The 16,208-nt window shown below is 37.6% G+C and overlaps 3 protein-coding genes across 6 annotated transcripts; 1 reads left to right on the top strand and 2 right to left on the bottom strand.

Moving 5' to 3' along the window:
- The first annotated feature begins 270 nt into the window (after nucleotides 1-270).
- On the top strand, nucleotides 271-4,182 carry LOC106336256 (probable inactive leucine-rich repeat receptor-like protein kinase At3g03770). Of its 4 annotated transcripts, none has more exons than XM_013775034.1 (9): nucleotides 271-485; nucleotides 852-2,265; nucleotides 2,343-2,476; nucleotides 2,554-2,794; nucleotides 2,875-3,080; nucleotides 3,153-3,196; nucleotides 3,273-3,384; nucleotides 3,612-3,927; nucleotides 4,040-4,182. In XM_013775034.1, the coding sequence occupies exons 2-9, from the start codon at nucleotides 930-932 to the stop codon at nucleotides 4,060-4,062; spliced, it is 2,412 nt and encodes an 803-aa protein (XP_013630488.1). In that variant the 5' UTR covers nucleotides 271-485; nucleotides 852-929; the 3' UTR covers nucleotides 4,063-4,182. The 4 variants fall into 4 exon arrangements, with proteins under 4 accessions (XP_013630488.1, XP_013630490.1, XP_013630487.1 ...); XM_013775036.1 differs by having other exon boundaries at nucleotides 272-522; nucleotides 3,612-3,924; XM_013775033.1 differs by having other exon boundaries at nucleotides 272-522.
- An 86-nt stretch (nucleotides 4,183-4,268) lies between these two features.
- LOC106336257 (LOB domain-containing protein 20-like) lies at nucleotides 4,269-5,689 on the bottom strand. The gene is made up of 2 exons (XM_013775037.1): nucleotides 5,279-5,689; nucleotides 4,269-4,661 (listed from the first exon to the last, which is right to left on the bottom strand). The coding sequence occupies exons 1-2, from the start codon at nucleotides 5,687-5,689 to the stop codon at nucleotides 4,269-4,271; spliced, it is 804 nt and encodes a 267-aa protein (XP_013630491.1).
- Nucleotides 5,690-9,112: 3,423 nt separating this feature from the next.
- On the bottom strand, nucleotides 9,113-14,438 carry LOC106336024 (polyribonucleotide nucleotidyltransferase 1, chloroplastic-like). The gene is made up of 23 exons (XM_013774737.1): nucleotides 14,100-14,438; nucleotides 13,875-13,943; nucleotides 13,664-13,770; nucleotides 13,541-13,583; nucleotides 13,385-13,468; nucleotides 13,197-13,261; nucleotides 12,940-13,096; nucleotides 12,791-12,847; nucleotides 12,439-12,552; nucleotides 12,088-12,351; nucleotides 11,915-11,989; nucleotides 11,724-11,837; nucleotides 11,488-11,580; nucleotides 11,139-11,317; nucleotides 10,870-11,053; nucleotides 10,740-10,787; nucleotides 10,572-10,644; nucleotides 10,432-10,505; nucleotides 10,235-10,342; nucleotides 10,055-10,149; nucleotides 9,865-9,982; nucleotides 9,741-9,782; nucleotides 9,113-9,655 (listed from the first exon to the last, which is right to left on the bottom strand). Exons 1-23 carry the CDS (start codon nucleotides 14,358-14,360, stop codon nucleotides 9,353-9,355), a joined length of 2,727 nt encoding a protein of 908 aa, XP_013630191.1. The 5' UTR covers nucleotides 14,361-14,438; the 3' UTR covers nucleotides 9,113-9,352.
- Nucleotides 14,439-16,208: the final 1,770 nt, after the last annotated feature.

Genomic DNA, 16,208 nt, shown 5'->3' with positions numbered 1-16,208 from the left:
TAAAGTAAACAGAACAAACTGTCGGGCAGAGCTGGTGGGATTCGATATGTAGTAATGCATGTGAACAATTTCAATATTTTGTTTTTTAAACTTACTATATTTCTTTCTTGTTGATAAATCTTTTAAAATTCTTCTTGTTGTCTTCTTCTTGTGATAGAGACTGGAGAGGAGGTCCAGACTCACTGTCGTCAGCTAGTGACAGTTTACTCAATTGTATGGTTGCTACAATGTTCTCTTTACATTGATTTTGCACAACTTTTTGTTTTCTTGTTTTTTTTTTCGAAAATATTTTGCTGGGTTAATATTGTTCTCATGTACTCTGTTTTTATCCTTACAGAAACACAACCACTCACTCTGTGAAAGAATCTTGAGTGTTTTCAAAACTACTTGAGGAATTGATTTTCCTCTCTTTTAGGGGATTTTCTTGGGAACTTCTCACAATAAAATCAAGATTCGTTTCACAGTTCCTTCATAAGTGTGCGGAGGTATTACTTCATCTCAAAGAAATATCAATTTTCAAAGGTAATCTCCTAGGCTCAAAATTTTTCAGCATTTCCTCTTTCCTGCAAGGTGTCTTGAGGTGGATAATCTTTTACTCAGGTGGTGTGTTCTTCCTGTTTCTCAGGAATTCACATGCAAAAAAAAAAAAAATTATTTTTATCTATCAAATGATCAGAAAATGTGTATTTTTCTAGCTTATCTACTGTTGTGAAATATATGAATGACAAAAGATTAAAGAGTCAGATTTCAAGAGTGGACCCAGTACTTCTTGGTTCAGATTTCAATTTTTATTTTTCACTGTATTCAGTATTTTGATGTGATTCATGAATTTAATGTGCCTCTCTTTGCAGGTGTATGATGATCATGATGCCTATGTGATTATCTTTGCTTAAGTATCTGTATGTGTGTTTACGGTCTTGTGTGTGGCTATGGAGAAACACTTTTGTGGCATGCCATTACTGCTTCTAGTTCTGCTTTTATCCTCCATAGACAGATCAACACAGCTTCAATCATCTCAATCTCAAACCCTTTTGAGGCTGCAACAGCTTCTCCACTATCCCAATGTCCTAACCAGCTGGAACAACTTCACAGACTTCTGCAACTCCGAGCCAAATGCCTCTTTAACCGTTGTATGCTACGAAGATAGTGTAACGCAGCTTCATATTATAGGAGACAGACAAACTCACATGTTACCAAAGAGTTTCTACCTAGACTCATTTGTCACTACTCTTGTTAAGCTCCCTGATGTTAAGGTTCTCACCTTAGTGTCCCTCGGGTTATGGGGTCGGTTACTTGAGAAAATCAACCGTTTGTACTCGTTAGAGATTCTCAATGTGAGTTCTAACTTCCTCTTTGGACCCATTCCCCATGAACTCTCCTCGCTTGCTAGCCTTCAGACACTCATACTCGATGAGAATATGTTTTCTGGTCGTGTACCGGATTGGATTGGTTCTTTACCGAGTTTAGCTGTGTTGAGCTTGAGAAAGAACGCCTTCAACGGCTCATTGCCTTCTTCACTGAGTACCTTGTCAGGTCTTAGAGTACTTTCTCTAGCTAATAACCATTTTAATGGAGCTGTACCTGATCTAAGCCATTTGACAAACCTTCAAGTGCTTGACCTTGAAGGAAACTCTTTCGGACCGTTGTTTCCTCGGTTAAGTCACAAGTTGGTTACTCTTATACTCAGCAAGAACAGGTTTAGGTCGGCAGTATCATCCCAAGAAGTGAGTTCTTTGTATCAGCTTCAACATTTGGATCTTTCATTCAATACATTCGTTGGTCCGTTTCCTACTTCCTTGATGTCTCTCCCTGTCATAACTTACTTGAACATTTCACACAACAAACTCACCGGGCGGCTTTCGACAAATCTTTCATGCAACTCGGAGCTGATGTTAGTGGATCTCTCATCGAATCTTCTTACAGGAAGCTTGCCTGCTTGTCTTAAACCTAGTTCTGGAACTAGCAGAGATGTTGTCTATGCAGGTAACTGTTTGGCTACTTCTAATGAAGACCAGCGTCCAGTTTCTTATTGTAGCAATGAAGCTCTTGCTGTTGGGATCTTACCAAAGAGGAGGAACAGAGTTTCCAAGTTGAGTATTGCATTAGGTGTAACCGCAGGCATTCTTGGGATGATTCTCCTCGCTGGTGCATTGTTTGTGGCTCTCAGGAGAGTTAATGCTAAGAGAACAGCAATAAAAGCTTCACCAAGATTGATCAAAGAGAATGCTTCAATGGGATACACATCAAAGCTACTCTCAGATGCAAGTAAGAAGATCAAACACCTACACATTTCACAAAGAGTTTTACTGATTGCTTGTGGCTTACGGCAAATACTTTTATAGGGTATATCTCTCAGACAATGAAGCTAGGAGCACTAGGTCTTCCTTCTTACAGGACATTCTCTCTGGAAGAACTTGAGTATGCCACAAACAACTTTGAATCCTCTGCTTTCATGGGTGAAGGTTCTCAAGGACAGGTAATAAACTTCAAGCTTTCTTCTGTTTTTTAAGTCCTGAAAATGTGATTTCTCATATTTTTCTTGTTCATATTCAGATTTATAGAGGGAGGTTGAAAGATGGATCCTTTGTGGCAATAAGATGTTTGAAAATGAAGAAAAGTTGCAGTACCCAGAACCTGATGCATCACATTGAGCTCATTGCTAAACTGAGACACCGTAATTTGGTTAGTGTGTTAGGGCACTGCTTTGAGTGCTACTTAGATGATTCAACAGTCAGCAGAATGTTCTTTGTCTTTGAGTATGTCCCAAATGGAGAACTCAGGAGCTGGATCTCAGGTATGACACTGAAACATGATATCCCAAAGGACCATCATCATATCTTTTGATAATATGTTATTGTTCTTCTCTGTGTTTAGAGGGGCATATGGGAAGATTGCTTACTTGGGAACAACGCATAAGCATAGCCATAGGTGTAGCAAAAGGGATCCAGTTCTTGCATACTGGTATTGTGCCTGGTGTTTATGATAATAACCTGAGAATAACAGACGTTTTGCTTGATAATAACCTCGCTGCAAAAATCAGTAGCTATAACCTTCCATTGCTAGTGGAAGGTCTTGGAAAGGTAAATGATATTCTAGTGTAAATCTTGTTTGTTTAATCCTTTTCTTGAATCTGTTTTGCCTTTCTTGTGAAGGTGGGGCAAGTAGTATCTCGAACCTGTCCGAAAGGCACTCTAAGGTGTGTTAAATCTTCTTCGTAAGATATTTTATCTTAAACCAACTTAAATGGTTTAGTTTATTGTTTCTCTCATCAGCATCAAAGATGAAGATAAGATCGATATCTATGACTTTGGAGTGATCTTGCTTGAACTTATAGTGGGAAGACCATTAAGAGCAAAGGGTCAAGTCGATGTTCTAAAAGAGCAGGTAACACCATTGAATATATATAGCTAGAAATGAAATCATGATCATCTACTTTATAGCGGACAAACTTGCACGAAATGCTTGTAGTTCTCCTTCTGATGAGTACTATGTTGATTATGTATCACTGGTTTGAATTTCCTAATCGGTGACTAGCTCAGAGTAGTATAGTTATTGTTGGCTAAAAAAAAATAAAAAAATAAACTGTATTCTTTTCCCATAATATTTTGTAGTTACAAGCAAGCATCTCAGGGGATGATGGAGCGCGTAGGAGCATGGTGGATCCAACGGTCCATAGAACATGTTCAGACCAATCACTCAAGACGATGATGGAGATATGTGTAAGGTGTCTCATCAAAGACCCTTTAGACCGGCCTTCCATTGAAGATGTCCTGTGGAATCTTCAGTTTGCTTCTCAAGTCCAAGAAGGCTGGCTACAAAACAGCAATCCTCCTAGCATTCGCGGCTCGCCTTCTCCTGCTGCTTCCTCTCTTCCTCCTCCCTCTCGTTTACATATTACAACACTCGAGTCTCCCCGTGATTCAGGTAGTGGTAAATCAACATTTGCACTACCTTTTATGAACATCTGGAATATGAGAGTTGAGACTGAATGAGTTTCTTGATGTGAGATTCATGTTGTGTTTATGGCTGTAAATTGCAGGATATGAAGAACATGAGAGGTAGGGAGACAAGATTTCTGGTTTCGTTAGTTGTGTGCTCTTAACTACCCTATGTAGAGGAACCTAACAATAAACTGCTTATCTCATTAAAATATAAATGACCAACTCTACATATTTCTTGGTATACCGTATAATGTTGATTACTATTATTCTGTTTTTCCAACATTATTAAAAATGACATAAAAATTAAAGACAAGCCTAGTTATATTTTCATATCCGGTGAAAACCCTCCGCCGGAAAGATAACCTCCGCAGCCACCGCCGTCGAACCAACAGCTACCGAAAAATCAGCACCACTCTCTTCCTCATCCTCATGCTGATTTCTTGTAACTTGCTGATGCCGTGGCATAGGCTGCAACGAATGTTGTAAGTTAGCCGGAGCCATGACGTCATAGCCGATGACCGCTGCTGCCGTCGCGGTGAAGCGGTTCATGGTGGAAGCGGATGAGTTGTTGGAGTATTCGGGTTGTTGCATAACGACTAATTGTTGTTGTTGGTGGTGGTGGCTTTGTTGTTGTTGTTGTTGCATAACGTTGGCCATTGCGACTCTACTGTTTACTAGTTGTGATTGCACCAACGATAACTCCGATTGTAGCGCAGCCACCTAATATCTTCATGGTTACAAAATTATTTCTATTTGTTGTTACATTTGTAAACTAACTTCTGATTTTTTAGCTAACAAAAGAACTTTTTTCTTTTTTTGGAACACTGCTAACAAAAGAACTTGAGAATATTTATCAAAATTAAGAATTAATGTACTTTGATTTATAGGTTTTAAAACAAGTGTATTGCGCCTCCCATAGATTGTACATATTTTTTTCATAAGATAATTTTTCTAACTTTTAGTAATTGATATTAATAAGTTGTGGTTTACGTGGTGGAAACAGATGATGAGTTCACCTTCTGGCATTAGTAGAAAGGTATTCTAAAATCGGTTCAGGCAGTGTGGTATCTAGTCCACTTTGTAGCACTAAGTGCGTTCTTCCTGGGGCCGACCGGATCAACAGGGTTAATCAAAAAAAAAGGTTGCGTATTTATAAAAAAACATTAGTTAAAAATATTTGAATTAATTAAATATTATCTGATGATAATTATTAGAAAGTGTATAGTGTAAATAAATGATAAATTCAATTTTAAATATTTATTATATTCTAATATGTTTAGAAAATTTATTTTTTAAGAACGGATGTGAAAGAAACATAATTAAATGAATAACTTCACCTGTTGTTGGAGAGCAAGGATAGTTGAGACGCAGCCATACACAGGATCAGAGAGCCTAGCCTGAGCCTCGTATGAAATCGTAACCACCGCGTCGTGACGACGGTTCACCGGAATGTGATGCAACAGTTTAGACACGTTGCTAGCTCCAAACACCTTATGGACCGCCGCGAACCTAGCCGCTCCTTGGTCCGACCCGAAATGTGGAGCGAAAATGCATCCACTAGCACACTTCCTTCTCAAGAACTTGCAAGCCCCACAAGGCGACGCCGTTCCTGTCCCCGTCGTTGCAGTCTCCGCCATGGCTCCGCCGGAAGAAAATGATGACGTTGTAGTACGTAGTGAGGTTCGTTTCCCGGCTGATGATTTGCGACGAGAATCTGAAGTGTTGTGGCTTCGTAGCTGATCAGCCATAACTAAAAGTATTGATTAATTAGGTTTAGTTGATGAGTTTCTTGTGAACAAATGATACCTACAAATGTATGTTACGAGTGTATTTGTACATGTGTGAATATGGGTATATAAAGTAAAATAGAAAACGGAGGAGGCCACGTTTGTTTCATGAAGGAGGTCGCTAAGTGAATGAATCAGGTAATCTTTTTCTTATTTCAAAATTTACTATAAGTAACTTTTTTCTTCTTTGGAATACCATCAATTTTAACACAATAGTAATAAAAGTATAATTGCCATATTGTCATATTTGTCGGTTAACTATTTTCTGTATTTTGAATTATTTTCTACCAAACGGTAGATAAATATTTTACACGTACACGTTTTGTTATGTCATTTCCAAAGTTCAATCTGGTTGCATTACAGCTTTATAAACGTTACGTTATACTACAATTTTAGGTCTTCACATTGTTTTCACCGTTATACTTTATTTACTCAGCTATAAAAAATGTATTTACTCAGCTAAAATTTTGATCCTTCCCTCTGTTCCCCGAAAATAAAATTTTCTAAAGTGTTACGTTTATTAAAAATTCAATAAATATTTATAATTTAAATTTTCTTTTACTTTATTATACACTTTCCAATAATTTTTCACCAATGAAATTTAATCAATTCAAATATTTTCATTTAATGTTTTTTAAAAGCATAAAAAAGTACTTTTAACCTATAGAAAATCTATTTTTGTGGAACGAATAAAAAATTTAAAACTTCTTACTTTCGAGAACGGAGAGCGTATAACGTTTAAAATAATCAATGGGAGAAAAACGTGTAAAACATTGTTGACTGATGAAACGAAGTATTTATTGCTTATAATATACATTGGTAATGGTAATAAACTGCACAAATCACATGAGTTTGAACTATGATTGGCTTTTTATTAAATAATAGAACCGTGGTAAAAGTACTAGATTATGATAGCTAGTTTTTACATATTGGGAGACCGAGACTTCTCTCTCTCCTCTGTGAGATGAGATGAAGCTTTCACGGGGATCTATCGACGGTTTCGGGTTCTTGGCTTTGATTCTGGGAAGCGCTGCTTCTTAGGCAGGCTTCTTAGGCTCTGTTTCCGGGAGAAAGAGGCTTCTATGGCTTCGTTCTTCGCCGGCTTATGAGTCCGAGGTGTGGAGGCTCTGTGTCTTGCACGTCGGTTTTTGATTGTCACCCCTTTTCTTAAGGGTGTGACTTTAGCTTTGTTCTTGATTCATCTGTTCTTCGTTTGGTCCCCTCTGAAGAAATCTCGAATAGATCGAGTAATTATCTTCGATGGTGTTGACGACAAACAAGATGAGATGTGGGATTTCTTTAATCCCGTGATTAGCGGCTTGGAGGCTCAGGAAGAGATCTCGACATGGTTCGACGGAAGCTTTCCGTCAAAGGAGCTCGACCGTAGGTGGTGGTGGTGAGATCGGGTACGGTTTTTGGTGTTGGGTTGCATGTTTCCTCCGACAATGGAGGTTGGAGAAGGGATCTGGTGACACGTGTGCCTCGCAGTTGAGGTCTCAACACGTGCGTCGTGCGTTGGCGTTTGGGGCGGTGGCCTCCTGTTTTTTGGGCTTGTTGTTGGGCCGGTTTTAAGATTTTCGTTTTTGTTGAAATTAGGTTTTGGGCTTCTGTTGGGCTTTAGTTGTTATGGTTGGATTTGGTCCAGTTGGGCTTTTTCCTTTATAATAATAAAAAAAAAAAAAAAAAAACTAGTTTTTACATATTTTAGAAAGCTAGAAACATGGGTTTATTGGAGTAGTTTCTATATATATTGCAAACCAATATAAGAAAATTTCGTACCATTATATATGTACGTTGAGACACATTGGTTGGAATGGTTAGGTGCAAGAAAGAGAGTATATAAATGGGAGGGTGTGATGTGAGATTGTGAGGTGCACGGTGCACGTGCAAAGAGAATGTGTGTCAAGCTAATATTCTTTTACTATATACTTATGATACTATATTCTCACATTTACTATATACTTAAGATATTGTTTTCTTACATCGTCTCTTTAAGCATAGCAATATATTTAATCATAAAAGATGAGCACTAACAAACGTTTCCAAAAAGAGAAAACTTTTGGAAGTAGGTAAAATGAGATGCATGGCTAGGGCTAATTAATTATTGGGATTGCTAACGTATATTAAATTAAGTAATTCTAACTAGGCCTGGGTATTTCGGGTTTTGGTTCGGTTCGATTTGGGTATTTCGGGTATCGGATAGTTCGGATATGGAGTTAGAGGATCCATTTACTTTTAACATATTTTTCGGTTCGGTTTGGAAAGTTACGGGTTCGGTTCGATTTGGATAGTAAAACTAGGAACCAAAAAATATCTCAAATTTTTTTGGTTTTCATTTGGTTCCGTTCCGGTTCGGGTAGTTCGCATAGTTCGAGTAAAATATCGGTTATTTAGGGTAAAATATAAAAAAATAGGATGATTTAGAGAAAAAAATCGGATATTTCAGATTACTTTTGATATTTCGGATAATACTATCCGGATACTTTCGGGTAGTTCGGATACTTTATAATAATTGAGTTATTTTCAAATATTTTTTGGTACTTTTAATAAATTTTTAAATTATAAATATATATTTAGCTATGTTATATGTATATATAATTAATATTCTTATATATTCGGGTATCCTACCGGTTTTGGATATTTCGGTTCAGTTTCGGTTTTTTTGCCTAGGCCTAATTCTAACCCAAAAGTATACTCAATTGCTTGGAAAAGAGTATAGAAATAGACTTATGTTTCATTGAAAATACATGAAGTACACGATACCTTATATTTTGAACAATCAATCATACATCAATATGGATACGTACATTATGTTAGGTTCGTTAATAGTACTATAAAAGAATCTTTAGTTTGCGACGAGTACCATCTAATTAGTATCGTATTCATTTGGATACGTACGTTCGTATGTGTGCTGTGTAAATACGTATGTCGTAAGTTTTATGTCTGAGGGAGGAGAGGCAAAAGAATCGTGTTGACCGTTTCGTGTGGAGTTCTTTGAAAGCTAACCAACCTTCGTGTCTCTCGTGCTCCTTTTCTTCACCTTCCCTTTTCAATTTAATTTCCTAACTTTGTTAAATTCTATTTTTATCCATATATTATATGAAACTTAAACGTACTATTTCATAACATCCAATTTTTTTTTTAAACTGTTTTTTCTTCGTCCTAAATAACCCCATAACTTTTTTTAACCCCATAAATTTTAATTTCATCTGTTGTCAACAACTCACCTAAGCTCAAGTAGGATCACACATTGGTGCTGAGATCTTGCAATGTAAGTGTTTCCCTGGCCGGATGCTGTGTCTGAGCAGACTTGAAACAATGATCTAGGAGACGGTTGTATTACTTCTTTTATGTATGTGTAATAAACTAAACACTCATCATCAATATAAGACAACAAAAAGAAATGATTTCATGTCTGAGAATCTCTTCTTAAAAATGTTATATATCTATAAAACATTAAGAAAAGCTATCTGCTACTTGTCTCACATCTTGCAGCTCCCAGACAAAAACAAGAATCAAGATTCCTCAAGTGTCACATTTGGTTCCATTGGAAGAAACTCTCACCCAGTCATATAATGATTCTTCACAAGAAACAGATACGAACACTGATCCTGTTTGCATTCCCTAGCTGATTGTAGCTTCACCATTGACTAAGCTGCCTCTATCTTCTTCGTTGCTACTGCTATTGCTTTTCATTGGCTTGTCACCACCTGATGCTCTCCTGACATCTTTCTTCTTCCAGACAAGTTCATCCCCAGATGCTCCTGTAGTAGCTGCACGGTCCTTCAACGAAGGATTCACATACTTCCTTGGTGAACTCTTGGTAGAATCACCACCAGTTGGTGGTTGTTTCTGGCTGCCTTTGTCTGACTCTGATTCCGGAAGCAAAGCTCGTACACTAAGCCGAAGCTGACCTTTTTCGTTCACCTGCATTACCAATGTTTCTCTTGTTCAACAACTCATTCAGTTATAATGTCTCCATGAGTTACAGAGACGCAAAGAACTCGCTGACCTCTATTAGTTTGACATCAATGCGGTCTCCTATATTATAGGCCTGAAAGGACAAAGATTAATGAGGGATATATAAGATAAAACTTTCTACAAAAGGTAAGAGATCAATGGGTTATTATGCTCACATCCTCTGGTTTTGCAAGCCATTCAGCACTTAGCTCACTGACATGGCAAAGTCCTTCTCTCCCAGGGGCAATCTCTACAAAGGCACCATAAGGAGCCATTGATTTGATTTCACAATTCCTGATTAAAAATAAAAGTCAGACTCCAAATGCAGATTCCTAATAAGGTGATTGTGTAGAAAGAGAGACATGCCTATAGATATCACCAACAGCTGGAACCATTGTCAACCCACTGATTATCGCTTTGGCCCTCTCCAAACTTGCTATATCATTTGCCATAATTTTGACCTTGACAAAGAAAAAAGGTTAAGATGATGAAACAGCCATACAGAAGAATGAAAAAAAAACAAACAAAATCCTGTAAGAATCTTACAGTGCCATCATCTTGCATATCAATGGCTTCAACTCCTGATTCTTCAATGATACTCTTTACTTTCTTCCCACCAGAACCAATAAGAGAGTATACTTTGCTTGGATGGACCTAAAGCATATGAAAGGCCAACAATCTTTAGTATAAGCCAATAAGGTTTTAGACTGAGTGACTCTAGGGAAAGTGAGTTAAAGCCAAACCTTCATGATATGTATCAACGGAGCGTATTTTGAGAGACTCAACATAGGAGGTGGTGAGCACTTTGCCATTTCAGCTGCAAGGAAAGAAAGAAAAATTAGTAAATTACATCTTCAAGACGGAACTTTCAAGAATGTCTTACCAAGAATATGGCGACGCCCAGCTTTTGCCTGTATCAGAGCCTTTTCCATTATATCTAAAGTGATTCCTCCTACCTAAGTTCAAGATTACAGACAAGAAAGTTACTAACAGATTCATCTGTTGCCATTAAAACCATTTCAGTAGTGTAAATTGAGGAACGGATAATAACCTTAATGTCCATCTGAAACGCGGTAACACCATCTTCATTCCCAGCAACCTATTGTCAAACAAATCAAAGACGTCAGCATTCAAGTCAATGTAAAGGACCTTGAAGAAGAATCCTTTATATTTTTTCTGACCTTAAAGTCCATATCACCAGATGCATCTTCAGCTCCAGTTATGTCAGAGAGGATAAGGGGAGATCCATCACCACCAAACTCTTCTGTATCCCAAACCATTCCCATTGCTATGCCAGCAACAGAGCATTTTACTGGAACTCCAGCATCTTGCAAAGCCAAGCAACCGCCACAAACAGATGCCATGCTGATATAATTTAAGTAGCAAGCACAAATCAGTCACTTAGCACACGCAGATCCAACAGCCAGACATAGAGTAAAAAGAAGCTGACCTTGAAGAACCATTGCTTTCAAGTATTGTACTCTCAACACGTATAGTGTAAGGAAAATCATCATCACCAGGTAATATAGTCTCCAATGCTCGCTCTGCTAGTGTCCCATGACCTATTTCTCTTCTACCCGGTGCTCCAATTCTCCCAACTTCACCAACAGACGATGGAGGAAAAGTGTACTGAAACATCAAAGAGGAGAAGCTTAGAAAAAACTCTTTGAGCTCAACAAGAAAATGAAAAAAAAAAAGACTTAGCATTGAAAATTCCCAAATATTTATCTTAGATGCTATATATTGTTCTGTAAATAATAATAACAAGAGCGAAAAGAAGGTAAAAATATTGAAGAGACCTGAAGATAAAATCTCTTGTATTCATCAGAACCCTCAAGGTTGTCAATTCTCTGTGCCATTTGTTTATCACCAAGAGTAACAACTGCCAGTGCCTGAAAGAATCATACAAAAATGTTCCTTATCTCAAAGCATATGAGAATAAGAAACTTCATTAACATGCATTAAAGGCGACAAGACGATCTAAATATGAAATAACTAAGCAGATATTCCCCTGAAGAACACATTTCTTTGTTACCTGCGTTTCACCGCGTGTGAAAAGAGAGCTACCATGTGCCCTTGGAAGCAGTCCACATCTAGAGTTAATTGGACGAATCCCATCCGGAGTTCGACCATCACTTCTTTTACCTCCCTGTGGATGAGAAATAGGTAAAATAGAATCAAAGATGTACGTAATCAGAAGAGATACCACCAAATCAGATGATATACCTCAACAATTCGCCTCCTCAGGAGCTTTGAAGATACTTCTTTGAAGACCAGCTTCACATCTACTTCTGAAAATAGCTACACAAGGGCAATCACATTGTTTGTTAGCATAAAAGAAAAAAGAAGATAAAAGCTCAGTTTCAAGCTACCATGTAGAGAAATGTTAAGTGACTCACCAAAGGAATAGGTTTCCGAGGGATCGGCCTTATGTGAACATCACCTTGGTCCACCTCACCTTCAGGAACAACTTCCTCATCCTCATCTTCATCCTCCAACAGCTCCGGTTGTGCTTCTGTGGTTCCAAATGCTGCCTCATCAATCACATATCCCTTCTCAGTCAGTATCGTTAAAACCTTTTCTTCCAGGGACGTTATTGCTTTCCTTCTTGCTATTTTGCTCTTAATCTGTAGCGCTTTGCTCAATTCCTCACCAGCAAGTTCCTGTGTGCAGAAAACAATCGATTTGAACACTAAATCTACGAGATAATATCACATTCTTGCCAAAAAAAAAAAAAAACAGAAACATACTTTCACATGCTTGTAAAGCTCAGGAGGTGGTAATCTTATAGCGTCAACCATCTTGGCCTTTCCATGTTTCTTTGCTAAAGCTTCAATAGCAGTGCATGTAGCTTGTACTGCATCCTGGTAAAAAAAATAAATAGAAAAGCTCACATTCAGTACCAATCTTGGATCTGGACACAGCCGTATGAAACATTGGCCTTGCCCGCCAAAATATTTAGAGGTTATATACATAGGTATAGGCTCCCAAAATTATGAAGAAAAAAAAATTACAAAAGTTCATAAGAAATATTTATAGCCCCCTAAATTTCAGATCCAGATTATAGAAAATTGAAATAATCTCAATTAGAAACTGAAGTACCTGTCCAACTTTAACAGCTTTGACCAACATTTCCTCGGGAAGAAAATTACTATATCCCTGCAAATGAGCAAAGTGCTGAGTCAAGATAAAAACAGAACAGGAGAAAATGAGCAAATCTTGCAATCTTCAGGTGTAGATTGAACTCTGACCTCTATTGTTAAAATAGCAGAATCTGTTCCAGCTAGAAACAAATCTAGCTGTGATTCTTCCATCTCCTTCACCGTTGGGTTGACGATAAACTCGCCCCCAATAAGACCCACTCTAACTCCTGCAACAGCCTTTGAGTTTGGTACTTCTGAAAGAGCTCTGTGGGTATTCATTCATTACAAAGCCATGTCAATGTCGTTTACAAAAAAAAAAAAAAGCTTCGTTCATGTTAAAATGGAAGCAAGATGATCCTACATACACAGCTATTCCAGCAGATGTAACAGCTAAAGCATCAGGTGCGTGTAACCCATCGTAGCTCAAAACCTGAAACAAACCACAAACAATTAAGTGAATACATCCATCTTCCTATATGGTTAAGTAGTAATAAAAAAAAAGCAAATCATTTTCATGAAAAATCACAAAACTAAAGAAAGCAAAGAAGCATACCCAGGATAATATCTGAGTTTCGTTGTAGAAACCTTTGGGCATAGTGGGGCGTAGAGGTCTATCAATCAACCTACAAATCAGAACCTGCACAGGCCCAAAAAGTAGACATGTTAACAAAGGATGAAGATGTATAAGTAAGCAACCATCATTTAATACCTCGTGATCTTTGGTTCTCCCTTCTCGCTTAAAAAATCCACCACTATACCACAAGAGGAAGATTCATTTAGGCTATGACGTAAAAAAAAAAACTACAAAGAATTGAATAAAAGAAATGCTTACCTAGTTCGACCAACAGCAGAGAAACGCTCCTGATAGTGAACATAAAGGGGGAGAAAATCTGAAGGCTCACTAGGAACATCAGCTAGACACACTGATGTGTAGACAATCTACAGTGACAAATAGAAGAAGCTAAACAGAAGATAAGAAAATGGACTTAATAGTGAAAAAAGAGTATAAAGTTTTGGCATTTGAATAAAAGAAGCAGACTTACAGTTTCTCCATCTGTAACCGTAACTGCAGAACTTGCTTGTCTTCCCATAAGACCAGTGTCAACCAAAATCTACACAATACAGAAAAAAAAGAAAATGGGTTTAACACATACATCAAAAGGAGCTACCTTTGCTTTTCAATTATAGAGATAAGAGTCTCAAATACTATAAAGTCTCTCACTTTACACAGCCAATCATCTCCGAATCAAAAAATGAAGAGACTTTACCTCTCTGTTTCCGAAAGGGATTTTGACGGAAACGTGGTTAGGAAACGCCAGACCACCGTCCTCGGAAGCATCTGGTCCAGCTAGAGCTCTGATTCTAAATCTACTAGGGCCACTTCTTGCGGAGAGGAGAGAGAGCGAGCAGAAGTTTCCTCCGCCGGAGTGGAAACAAGGGAAGTTCCGGGGACGGAGAAGAAGCCTGCTCCGGCGAATAGGCCAGAAGTGTGGAGTGCTGTGAAGCGCGTTGCTGGGACTCGTCAGCATCTTCTTCTCCACACTGAACGGTAGAGAGAGACTTTATCCGTTCTTTTGCAGACGCGGGAGGGACTCTCCGTGACTGTGTTAGCTACTTAGCTTTCAGGCGTATCGAACTACGAGTCTTTGTTTAAACCAAACCAAACCGGTTAATGTACCGAATTGATTTCTTACATTAATATGTGGTTAAACCGGAAATTAGACCGGTTTGATACCGGTCCGAGAGGTAGGACAAGAAAACAAAACACTTCACATATATTGATGCAGGCGTGGCCACGTAACACACTAATAACTCACTAAATTATATTTGTGATGGTGGAATATCTTGGCTGATAAAAATGCAACTTTACTTGAGGTAGCGAGAACGAGTATCCACATTCACCGTTTGACTGGAGTTTTTGGCATATGAACATGTTCAAACGAACTTTCTTATCAATAGAATCTATAGTCTTGCTTGAAGAAAGAAAGATTAAAGTTCTAGCCCCTCTTCGGAACTACGCTAGGCGCTAGTCGTACAGTAACCCCGGACCTAGCGAATTACCAAAAAATAGAAAAATACTCGGAGATTACGCGGGACCTAGTTTTAAATACAATTTAATATATTTATAATATATTTAGCTAATTTTAAACATGATGATACAAATTTTTAGACATAATTATATAATTTTTTATATATAACTTTAAACAGTCTCTTTTTAATTCGTAAATAGTGAGTTTGGTACGAAAAAATCCCTAAATGTAGTATGTATGTGTTTGTTTTGGGTTTGATAGCTAATTATAATTTTTTAGTAATGAATAATTACAAAAAAATTGTCAATAATGAGTAAAAAATAATCAACCGTGTTTTAACTTATACTGACGAAAAAAAAAAAACTTAGGCGGTCAACGCGGGATTAGGTGAGAATTAGACGGTCAACGCGGAAATTAAACGGTCTTACGCGGATCAACGCCTGGCTACACCGATTTAAGCATAATCCCCGCGGTCAACCTCCGAACAACGCCTAGGCGAAGAGTTATAAGTATCTTGTCTCTCCCTCCCCATCTCAAGCTCGCTGCTATCTCAGTGGAATCATACCGTCAACTGATCTTATGATTTTACCTAGGAGTAGTCCAATTTACTGAATAGCATTTTTATACAATGAAGGATATAAAATTTTAATTTTTTTAGTTTTTATTGGTGAGCTAACAGTGGATCGTACTAACCTAAAAAGTCTACATACCATTAATATTTTTTGCATGGTCACACTATTGTAGTTTAATATAGAACCCCTAATCAAATCGCCTAACAGTAGTACTATGAACACAACCTGCAGCCTGTACACATATAACAACGCCCAACCGGGTAGATCAAACGGTTCATTTCCATATATACAAGCAATCGCCAAACACATGAAAAAAGTAAGTACATCATCAACTTGAGCAATTAATATATACACGTACCCAAATGAAATTATTATAGGAAAATACCATTGAAAGCGAAACGAATTTCGATTATCAATTTTAATAGCTGTAATAAATGGGCATGATAAAATTACACCCTGGTTAATTTATTTTTGTTTTCAACGACAACTTCTTAAAACAAAACTTCTACCAAATATGCATCGGTCTTATAGCTAAATCATCTAATGGAGTATCATATAAAACATCCTCCACAGTCAACTCCAATGTTGCTTTCTACAAGGTCACTTTTTCCTTCTAATCTTTCATACTTTTTTTCATTGTAGAACAAGTATTATATATTTCCAGGAAATTAAGAACGAGTCTTTGCATTGTATTTACTTAACTTCATGTTGATTTACATTTAATCGGATGATGTCTCCTTTATTTTCTTCTTAGTACACTTGCTAATATCTTACG

The sequence above is a fragment of the Brassica oleracea genome, chromosome C3 (genome assembly GCF_000695525.1).
Source record: "Brassica oleracea var. oleracea cultivar TO1000 chromosome C3, BOL, whole genome shotgun sequence".
NCBI lineage: Eukaryota > Viridiplantae > Streptophyta > Magnoliopsida > Brassicales > Brassicaceae > Brassica > Brassica oleracea.
Note: the sequence above shows the minus strand (reverse complement) of the source record. Positions and strands in the feature narration are given on the sequence as shown.